The sequence below is a fragment of the Salvelinus fontinalis genome, chromosome 6 (assembly GCF_029448725.1).
Source record: "Salvelinus fontinalis isolate EN_2023a chromosome 6, ASM2944872v1, whole genome shotgun sequence".
Classification (NCBI taxonomy): domain Eukaryota; kingdom Metazoa; phylum Chordata; class Actinopteri; order Salmoniformes; family Salmonidae; genus Salvelinus; species Salvelinus fontinalis.
The window spans coordinates 30,242,689-30,254,234 of record NC_074670.1 but is presented as its reverse complement, the minus strand read 5'-3'; the positions used below and the strand labels follow the sequence as shown (position 1 = coordinate 30,254,234).

At 41.2% G+C, this 11,546-nt stretch overlaps 1 protein-coding gene across 1 annotated transcript; it reads right to left on the bottom strand.

Annotated features, from left to right (window-relative positions):
• Positions 1 to 397: 397 nt before the first annotated feature.
• Positions 398 to 11,331, bottom strand: LOC129857612 (transcription intermediary factor 1-alpha-like). The gene is made up of 15 exons (XM_055926047.1): positions 11,079 to 11,331; positions 10,783 to 10,972; positions 9,493 to 9,608; positions 9,229 to 9,364; positions 8,745 to 8,865; positions 8,376 to 8,492; positions 5,063 to 5,177; positions 4,795 to 4,941; positions 3,822 to 3,933; positions 1,994 to 3,528; positions 1,658 to 1,857; positions 1,423 to 1,525; positions 1,214 to 1,282; positions 911 to 1,045; positions 398 to 766 (listed from the first exon to the last, which is right to left on the bottom strand). Exons 2-15 carry the CDS (start codon positions 10,970 to 10,972, stop codon positions 488 to 490), a joined length of 3,375 nt encoding a protein of 1,124 aa, XP_055782022.1. The 5' UTR covers positions 11,079 to 11,331; the 3' UTR covers positions 398 to 487.
• Between the last annotated feature and the right edge of the window lie 215 nt (positions 11,332 to 11,546).

The following is an 11,546-nucleotide window of genomic DNA, read 5'->3' as shown; positions in this document are numbered from 1 at the left end:
TAAACTGCTTTAACTCTGGGAGAGCAAATGTGTGCATTGCACACACCATTGACAGTTAATATCACCGATTCCCCAGGGTGTGTACTAATTGATCAGTTAGGGGAAAATCATAAACAACCAGGAATGCAGCCCTGGAGGACAGTCAGAAGTTGTTCACCCCTGATCAATGTGCTTTTACTCAGGCGCCATCTGGTGGCGTTGTATCAGCATCGCCAAGAACACTGGTTGACTCTTTAGCTGCCTTATGCTCATGCAGTGCACCTTTCATCTAGGCCAACTTTAGCACGTTTGAAACATAGGCCTACATAGAACATTTGATATACTAGCATACAGTACAAAAGGCTACAGTATTGCATAGTTGTTACAAATGTGCAAAAACAAAGTCACACACACACAATCCCTTTTGTATTTAATTTAATGAAACAATGTCAGTTGTATATAATTGACTAACATAGCATCTCTGAGACTCCACTTCAATGGCCATTATTCAGTCTGCATCTTTTTTCATTTTTTTCACATTAGTTTCATTTTCATCTGTTTCAACTCTGACCTGGGAGTGATGTTTCTTAGCCTTTGGCACTTTGGTCATATTCAGTAACTCCCTCATCCTCTTCAGAGACTCTGCAGCTGTTGGTTCCTCAGGTTCCCCCGTCTCAGTCCAGCTGCTGTTAGGGTGGCTGAGGAGGGAGGGGTGGAGAGCTGTCCCAAACACTTCCCCTAACTTCCTCTGAAAGCTGCCACGTAGCGTGACAACCAACTCCTGGTCCTTTGAGATTATAAAAAATGCACATTCAATATAATTTGTCTGGTATTTTTGTCTGTAAATTCTCAGGTAATTTGGTAAGTTCAGAAAATGCTTTCAGTAATGACATTTTTACTATATAAATTACATTTTAAAATATGTGGCAACCTTTGAGTTCATCAACATGGTGTCGAAAAGGACCCAGACGTCAGAGACAAATTCGGAGGGGGTACGGTAAGGGGGTGATCGATGTTGTAGCAGCCTTCCATGTATGGAGTCAAGACATATTGAATCTGAGGGGGGCTGAAGAGAAAAGTATGAGAGCTCTCATTAGAAATGTGGTAAATTATAGCAACAGATAAGATTATTTACAAATATCACTAATGCCATTGAGTTACAATATGCCATTTTGGTCAGGACAGAATAATCATAAAAAAATAACATGTTTTTAATATATATTTTCATACACACCTCAGCCATGCTGCAAAGAATGTTTCTGTCATTCTCACACCTTAGAAAGAGTAGGAGATGCTCACATTTCTGTTAGCAAAGAAAATAACAAGATCTGGTTAATGCCAGCATTGAATCTAAGAAGTTACAGGTCCAAAAGTTACATTTAAAAATGCTATCCAACACAGCAGGAGGATCCAAATTCAAATCCACAACAGGGTGAATCTTACCCTCTGGTCTGCTAGGCTGAGGCACATAGTCCGGTGCCTGTCATCACTGTAGGGGTCTGTGGTGTCGGTCAGGTCCTGACAAAGTGAACACTTCCACTCCTCCCTACCAAAGAGGGAAACAGACAGCACACAGCTTTAACACAAGGAACTCAGACTAGCATATTCCCTCCATATCAACTCCACCAAACTGGAACTTCACACAGAAACTACTACTGTAAGTCTTTAGGGAGATTACCAGAAGGAAGGACCAATGGGTGGGATATGACAATCTTGGTGGTAGCCCCTCCCACACTCCACACAGAATAGCGAACCGCCAACAGTGTGGCAGGCCGCACAGGTCACATACTGGAGCAGTGGGGGACTCTCTGGGGAAGACAGGGCCTTAGTCCAGAGGAGGTTGTCTGACTCTGGTGGCGAGATGTCATCGCCATGGGACTGCAACAACAGCAGAGGGGATAGATCATCATCACGATCTTACTAAGCTAAAAAGAACAATGTAAAGTGCTTTATCACTAACCTTAACCCAGACTTTAAATCAGGAACAAAACATGTAGTGCAGCAACGTGCTTACCTGGTGGTCTTCTGCAATCTCTTGCAGAATAATCTCATCTTTGCTGGCCCCTTGGACGAGCAGGAACTGAGGAAGAGCGCTTGCAGGAGTGGGGGTGGAGATGGGTAGCCGAAACATCAAGACCCTGGGTTGCCAGTACCTTGAGTTGTTAACATTGTTGCCATTGGTCAAGCTCGGTGGCTCGGTGGTATTGGGTTGCCTGGTTGGCATTTCAGAGGCCACCACCAAACCTGTCCTGGTGGGGTTTGGAGAGGGGCCCTCCACCGAACCTGTCCTGTTGAGGCTTGGAGAGGGGCCCTCCAGTAGCACTCTAATGCGTGTTGGTAGCTCAGTTCTCCAGTTATTCACATGCCGATGAAGTGACCTGATAGCCTTAGCGTCCTCATGTTGTTGGTCATAAGCTATCTTTTTATTGTTGTGGGGGGCAGTATGGGTCCTACCCACAGAATAGGGTTTACTGTTAGGGTCCATGTCAGTTTCTTCTTTGGGGTGGTGGGTGTGGGTTAAGACACTGTGAGAGAGATGATTAGAAGTCCTCTCAGTAGACAAAGTCCCTGTGAACGGCAGATCTGAAGAAGTACTGTCCGAGCAGGCAGCTGCCTTTCTATCACCCCAGGCTGACAGGACCTCCAACTCGATTGCACTGTCTGCCTCTGTGTCAGTCTCTAATTCAGTGACAGTAGAGGTAGGCTCGTTCTCCCTGGCCTGAGAGTTTGGGTCAGGGTCTGCCAGACCAGTAGGAGGCAGGCTTCTATCACAGGGGGAGTCTGCTAGGGCCTTAACCGGGAGGACAGGGATGGGGTTTACAGGGGGAGGCTGATGGAGGATCCACAGTAGCTGCGATTCTGGAAAGTTCCTATTCTGATGCTGAGCTACGGCTGCAGGAGAGGAGGAGCCAGAAGGTGGGAGGCAGATCTCTACAGGTGAGTACGAGTGGAACGTCCAGGACTTTCCATCCTTACCTCTCCGAGATCGTCCAGGTGCAGGTGGGGGAGTTGCCTTGAACATACCATAAAGTCTAGGTGTGGCTTCGATCAGTGATTGGGGAGATGGGGAATTTGGAGGCTGAACAGGGGATAGCTGGGCATGGTTTGTGGGGACAAACGCTGATTGGACATGAAGTGCTGGGACAAGTGATGGCTGGGCAGGGTTTGATGGAAGACAGAATGGTGGATTATGTATATTCAGGGAGGGGTGAGATGGTGCTAGTGTAGATGGGCAGGGCTGGGGTGTCACAGGATGGCTCAATGGAAGGTTTGAAGGGGTGTGGACTGACAGGGAGCGATAAGGAGGAGGCTCACGGGAGGTGCAGGGCTGGGAAGTTGAGGGCTGACTGAGGGGGTTGGATGGGGCAGTGTAAGAGGGGCGTGGGGGCTGGAAGAAAGGGTTATGAGGGGGAACAGAATGGATGGACATGTTAGGAGCACTGGAAGAAGACTGGCCAGAGGGAGCATTGGGTCTTTCTTGGTTTTCCATGGGGTTGTCTTGACTAACATGTGATTGGGCAAAGGGAACAATATCACCCAAAAGTTTACCTGGAAAAAAGGAAGAAAAATAATACAATTGTAGGAGCGATGATATAAAATGCGATGGTCACGACCAAACAGTCTCAAGCTTGCGTCCTGGGTTCCCATACCCATTGAAAAATGTCCTTGGGTCGATTTTGGCCATGTTATTTTAACAACACTAAAATGGCCAATACTGGACTACCACATCGTTATGCGGTAATCAATGCAAAAACATTTTTTTCCTGATTTAATCTAAGGATTTTGTTAAGATCCAAGCCAGAAAAGCCTACATGAATATGAGATTGAGTATCTTGACTTACCAAAGGAAGCTATTTGTTTCTTGAAGTCATCAGTAATCACCAGCTGCAACTTAAGCATGGTCCCCGGGGGCTCAGTACTCTGAGTCAAGAGATGCTGTAACTGGGATCCAATCTGTGGAGTGAGAGGAGCATGTGTCCATAGGGTTGTGCATGTGTGTTGATGTGGTAATGTTTGTGACGCAGAATTGGGGTCAATTTGGAATTTAATTCAATTTCGAACAATACAATTGAATTTGCCACACCCCACAGAAAGCAACATTTGAATTGAATTTGAATTGAAGGAAGTAACATTTAATTCAAACCAATTGAACTAAGACATAAAACATGAAAGTATCATTCATTTGACAAATATTTTATCAAGAAAGATATGCCACTTATTGTTGCAAATAATACACACATACCATTTCAAATATTAGTTTGATTATAACTCAAATATGTAATTTTCTTTGTCATGAGATGTTAGATTATTCCCTTCCATACTGCAGTGTTTGACCTAATGCATTCTGGGAAATGTATTCTGATATTTAAAACCATTAAGGGAATGATGAATTATTATAGAAAACCCACAACATGATCTTAGAATATTTCCAGACAACAGTAATAATTTTAAATGGTTTTAGGAAAATTAGTTTTTAAAATGAAAATGTTCAACCTTATGCTACATGGTATTGGTAACCATACATGATGTCAAAATAAACATTTCTATGGTGATTTGTTGGAAAAATAAGCCATTTGAATTTTATTTTATAGAATTCAATTCTACTTCCTTTCATTCAAATTCTGCTTCATGTGGGGTGTGGCCAATCCAAGGTCAATTCAAATTCAAGAATTTAAATGAAATAGAAATTCACAACTCAATTCAGAGTGAAGTGTCTTTGGGGGAGATGGGGGATAAGGCACTTTCATATAAGCCAAAAGAAAAACAAAGAAATGTGTGAGCAGCTTTGTACAGGCAGAACAAGTGGGTTCCTACCTGCCCTTTGCAGGAGAGCAGGGCAAAGAAGTCCTCCACATTCAGGGCTTTCTCAGCAAAGTCAGCAACATACTCCTGCCTCTGCCCCAGTCTGTTTAGTGCACTCCGTCTCGTCTCGATCCCTGCCACCTCGGCATTACACATTGTCTGGATGGACATGAGCAAGCATTTTATCAACTCAAACGGAGTAAAATCACATACACGCATGCACACACACACACCTTCTTTAACTTTCATGCATTGTGTAAGTCTTGTATAGCTGAAATACCTCTATGTTGCTGTAGAGCGACATGGCTCTCGATTTCAAGAGTTGAACAGTGGCAAGAAGCATTCTCTTCAGGCTCTCCCTCAGCTTTGACTTGAGTTGTGTTATGTCTAGCAATCTGCAAGTGGGAGAGAACATGTGGGTCTTTCCATGAAATTAATGGCTTTTGCGTCCCTTTGATATATGCAGTACCAGTCAAAAGTTTGGACACACATACTCATTCAAAGGTTTCTTTATTTGTACTATTTTATACATTGTAGAATAGTGAAGACATCAAAACTATGAAATAACACATATGGAATCATGTAGTAACCAAAAAAAGTGTTAAACAAATCAAAATATATTTGATATTCTTCAAAGTAGCCACCCTTTGCCTTGAGGACAGTGTCATGACGTGGCCCTTTCTGGGTGTAGCTCGTGCCCCCCCACCCTCAGACTCTCTCCTAAACCCAGGTTTTGTTATCTCAGGTCATAAATTCCTGGCCGAGACTCTCTCCCCCTGGTCATGCAGAAAGAGAGGGAGAGCACAGAGAGAGAACAAAGGACTTCACTTGGCCAAACTCCCAAATCCCCAAAATGAGAGAATTAAACAATATCTCTACTTTTGAGAATGTGGGAAGGGTCCGTGGACACTTAAGAGACAGTTATGACGAGTGTGTTTCATTTGGTGATCTCATGAAGGACAGCAACTGTATCTCTTAAAGTGTACATTTCCCAGCTGTCAGGTTTACATCTAAATATTGTGAAACGTATGTGATTAAACATTAAACTATTTGTGAAAAGATTAAATGTAATGTTAACCTTCTAAATGAGAGTATGGATTTTCATATAGAGATTAACTAGTCAGTGGCCACGCCCACGTGAGCATAGACATTACGTCAGGCTCATGGACCGCCCTTTTCTACTGAAACGTATAAAACACACTCCTGATGAAATTCACACCAGACCATGCAAACCCCGGTGTAAGCAAAGGTTGCAAATGGTTGAATTTCTAAGACCAAAACATGCCGGGTGACGCTGGTGTGTGAAGTGGTTTAAACTACAACTCTACCAAAAGGACAAGACTATACCACGTGGAGCATTGGCTACACGGCTAGAAATGGTTAAACTCTGAGACTATCGATCCCTACAGAATAAGAGCAAATCTTAGACACGAATTACAAGTCTGCAGCTAGAAATTACGTAAACCTAGGATGAGAATACAGACACCCGCCGAAGCATCTATTCTATAAGAACATTTCTGAATGGTACTCTGAAGTATCCATTCTAACCACCTTCAACCACGAAAGACTGACTTCGATGAAAGTTAACCAGAAACTCTGATGAACCCTACAGGACGACCGAGGATTCCAACAGAGAAGACAACAACGACATACGGGCGTAAATATGAATTGCAATTTATTTTGGAATGAGCGGTCGCTCATGTAAAGTATTAGCAATTTTTATGAGTGTAGTAATCCTCTATGAGTTTCCCGCTCTTGAACTGCACACCGCTTTCTTTTGTCTACCAAGCCGCCATATCGGCTTTGCCCTCTAGGGGCCATTTCTTTGTTAAAACTTCTTGAGGGCAGGGGGCAGCATTTTCACTTTCGGGAAAAATAGCATGCCAAAATTCAACTGCTTGCTTGCTACTCATCCCCAGAATATAAGATATGCATATTATTAGTAGATTTGGATAGAAAACACTCTGAAGTTTCTAAAACTGTTTGAATCATGTCTGTGAGAATAACAGAACTTATGTAGCAGGCAAAACCCTGAGGACAAACCATTCAGAATTTGTATTTTTTTGATGTCACTGTCTTTTCAATTAGTTTTTTTAGAGACACCAGATTTCTAATGGACTTTCTTGCAGTTCCTACCGCTTCCACTGGATGTCACCAGTCCTGGGAAATCGGTTGAGGTTATTCCTTTGTGTAGTGAAGAAGTAGGGCTATCGTAAATGAGGGTCACATGAAGTAAATATTTTGAGAGAGTCACGTTACAAAAAAAGATGCGTCAGTTTGTTTTCTTTTTGTATTGAACACAGATCATCCCGTCTTCAAATTGATCGATTATTAACATTTAAAAATACCTAACGTTGTATTACCAAAGTAGTTTGAAATGTTTTGGTAAAGTCTACATGTAACTTTTGATATATTTTGTATGACTTGGCGAAAGTTGGAAGCTGTGTTTTTCTGGATGAAACGGTCCAAATAAATTGACATTTTGGATATATATCGACGGAATTAATCGAACAAAAGGACCATTTGTGATGTTTATGGGACATATTGGAGTGCCAACAAAAGAATTTCGTCAAAGGCATGATTTATATTTTATTTCTGCGTTTTGTGTCGTGCTTGCAGTGATGAAATATCCTTCTCTTTGTTTACTTTTGTGCCATCATCAGATAATAGCATCTTATGCTTTCGCCGAAAAGCTTTTTTGAAATCTGACATGTTGGCTGGATTCACAACGAGTGTAGCTTTAATTTGGTATCTTACATGTGTGATTTAATGAAAGTTTGATTTTTATATCATGTTATTTGAATATGGCGCGCTGTATTTTCCCTGGCTATTGGCCGGTGGGACGTTTGCAGAGAAGTTAACAACCCAATGTATAATATCTACTGTTTGTTTTCATGTATTTCTGTGACCTGATTAGTTAGTAAATAAATAATTAAGCCAATTTGTATATCGCTTATTCATAATTTAAGCTAGGGTTCGTGCAGATAACCAAGGATTTTAAGACATTCAGATGAGACTGATAGAAGGTAACAATTAATAGTGATTAATAATTGACTGCTATTGATATAAAAGACCTTCAAACTTTAAGAGAGTGGATTTGGGAGATAACTGCTCTATATAAATGAATGCTTCCGTGGTGACCCAGGTTATTCATCTTTTAATTGTTGCATGGTTTAATTCAATCACGTAATCAATTAAACATTAGGTAATCGATTTGATAAAATAGCATGTCATATAATATAATCATAGTAAAGACACGACAACAGCTTTGCACACTCTTAGCATTTTCTGAACCAGCTTCAAGAGGTCCTGGAATGCATTTCAATTAAAAGGTGTGCCTTGTTAAAAAAGTTAATTTGTGGAATTTCTTTCCTTATTAATGCGTTTGAGCCAATCAGTTGTGTTGTGACAAGGTAGGGGTGGTATACAGAAGATCTTTTACCAAATAGGGCGAACAAGTCCAAATTATGTCAAGAACAGATCAAATAAGCAAATAATTCAAGGCACACTTGAATTCATGAAATCAAGGCACACTTAACCAGCATGGCTACCAATATTGTAATTTCATTCCAGTGTAATTGACTAGTTATTACCTGCCATCCATGTCCAGGAGACTCTGCTTCACTGCAACTCTCTGCTGCCTCACTCTCTGCACCAGGGACTGAAGCTGATCTTTCTGGCTGACCATCGCCTCATGTAGGAACTGGAAACTGCATGGAAATGGAAGAGGAGACTCAGGAGAACAGGAGAAGAGACTTCTGCCCTGTTGAAATGCTTAAAGAATCCATCTTGTCCTCCTCTCTTCCTTGAAGTAATTACGTGACTTATTTTTTACCTATCGAATTGTGTTTTAGCGATTACTTCAAGGTAGGTAAGGGTGCTTCTTCTACAGTATTTGAATTAGGCCCAACCTCACATTCCATGATACTGTAACTGTATTTGCAATATGCCAGGAAACTTACCTGTGGTTCCTGTGATCCATTAGTTGGCAGTCTCGACAGGTCAGCTGATCGCAGGTCAAACAGAAGAGCTTGATTGGCTCATGTTTGTGTGTGGGACAAAACACTGTGGGGGCGGAGACTCCTGCAGGGGAATACAAAAATATGATACATTCTAGTATATGAACATGCTATTTCAGTGTCCTGGTATTATCAACAAGTGTTTGATGGCTGTGTCTGGCTCAGTCTGACCTCTTGGCCAATGTTTGGGAGGCCCAGGTCTTTTGTGTGCGCGTAGTGACCAGATAATAAAATATAACTTGAATATTACAAAGTGTTTGCATAAGATGGTATGATGTTTGTAAAAATCTTTAAGCAGATAAGATATGTCTGTGGATAATGTAATCAAATTCTACATGAGTAGAGGTCTCTGAAAAAAATAGCCATAATGCTCAAAAGCATGGTATTGAGGGTATATAATTCCAGATGATGATTTTCTAGGGCAGACCTGTTGGGGGTTGGAGCCGGATAGTGTGGTCCTTCGTCACCTTCACTCTCCTGTGTGCAGATACACACTCGGAACACAGCGCCTCTCCACACTCCACACACCAGCCACTCGCCACGAACCCCTCACAACAGGTACACTGCAGTCACAGACGTGATGATGGAATACACAGAATTTGTAAAGGCATTCACAGGCTATGGGAACAGCACTATCATTGACTGAGTTAATATTATTGAGTTATTCATATTAACCCCCAAAGTGTCTCACCTGGACATTACCAGTCCAGAGTTCGTTGGAAGAGTTTTTAATAAAGAGATTATCTTTGACTTCCAGAATATTAAATGGCAGGTCACAGGACGGACATGCTGGAGAGATAGAGAGATCTGGAGAGAGAGAGAAATAGACTATTGTTGTAATGTTGTAACGTTTCCCTTCTCAGTTTTTCCTGTCTAAAACACTGTGTGATTGTCTTGTGGGTTTCTCTGAATAGTATTTGGCCTCTCCCCTAGATAATGATACTGTGACCTTGGAATTATAAGGTTCTATCTGCCAAAAGTCTAGTTATGAGATATTGAGCATTCTCATATGTGGATCTGGGTTGAGTAAAACGGTTCTATCTGGCACTGAATTATAAGATTCATTTCATTTAAAAAGAAAAGTAAAGCCATGTATTCGTTAAATAAAGAGTATCCCCCCCATCCTTCAAACCACAGAAATACATTAATTCCTGTTCACCATATATTTGCTAAAGCAATAGTTCACTAAAATGACAAATACACCATGGATAACTAGCAACATGGCTAAAGCTTAGCTCTGGATGAGTAAACTGGTATATTGTTCTGGTCTTTGATGCACAGTGAAAGCAAACTACTTACTAGTTATCCATGCAATCTGGTAAGTTTGTATTTTCAGTGAAATACTCTTTCAATATCTATATAGAACAAGATAAAAAACAGGGATGCCTCGCCAATGGGCCTTTAAGGGATCATCCAAGGTACCTGTATTTACTTATTTTTGCCATAAAGAGCAGAAGTTGTGGCCAGGCATTATTCTACAAAAGTGGTGAAACAAATCGAAATAATTGCAAAAGAGTATCAGAACCCATGATATGAATAATCAAGGACATGGAACTATTGGTTTTATCAAAATGTATAGTTTTAAGATATGGAGAGTCCCAGATGTCAGAACTGTTTTGTGATGTCTTCCCCTTTCATGACATCACTTTACATTATTTTTTTATTGGAAACCAAGCATTGTGTGATTGCATTGCAAATATAACCTTATAAAACCAAGTTCAAAGCAAAGCTGTTTGTGCAAATAAAACTTCCTATTTCTTATTTTTTTCCCCGTCGTAAAATTGACTTTTTCCAAAAACCTGAGGTCTTTCGTGTGAAGACCATCTAGCTGTGGAGGACACAAACTAAAGTCAAGAACAACTCTAACTAGCTATGTGAATAACTCATTTTTGACCAAAATGTCAGATAGAACAGTCCTTAAACCAAGGGCTCGATACAGTAAATTCACCAAACCCATGTGTTCAACAAAAGTGCTTCATACCTTTCTGCAACCCTGGATTGTCTGGGGGCAGGCATGCTTGACAAATAGAGTGCAAACAGGGAAGAAGTTGGGGATATCGCTCATGGTTTAAAGTTAATCCACAGAGGACACAATTTCCATAGGTTCCCGATTCTTTTACAACGTTCGGCCCAAACGGAAAGTCACCGCCGCTTTGCCCGCCATGGTTCATCTGTGTGGAAGAGTCATTCTGGGATAAATAGCTTTTAATGAGAGAAAAACGAGACCTGCATTACTATTCATAATCATAATGTATGCATATTTAAGGAGAGACTTACCTCTAATGAAGATTGTGCACACGCAAATGAGAATAAAATCCGTTAAACTGTTTTTGTATTTACCTTGCGCAGGTTCTAAACCAGGGCAGGCTACTCCGGATATTCTTTCAGACTAAAAAAACATCGCAACGGAAGAAGTTTGAGCATAGTTTGGTCAAAGATAGTCCAGCTAGGCATAAACTGCTCTCCCGATCACGACGGTTGCATTAGGCGATGTCCATGGCGACACTGGCTAGCTAACCTCATGCGCAGAATCACGTAAACATTGGTTTTGTGCCGAACTGCGCATGTGCAGGCCGTCAAAGGCACTGCTTCCATATAAATTCGTTTTTGACGAAAATGTGACAGTTCACGAGGTTGGAGTTAGAAATTGTTCAACAACTTAAGAAATTGGCTCCAATTTAGGTGTGCCTTTAGAGAAAATGAACAACTAAGGAAGAATGTTTTACTTCTCATTAGACTTGTTCG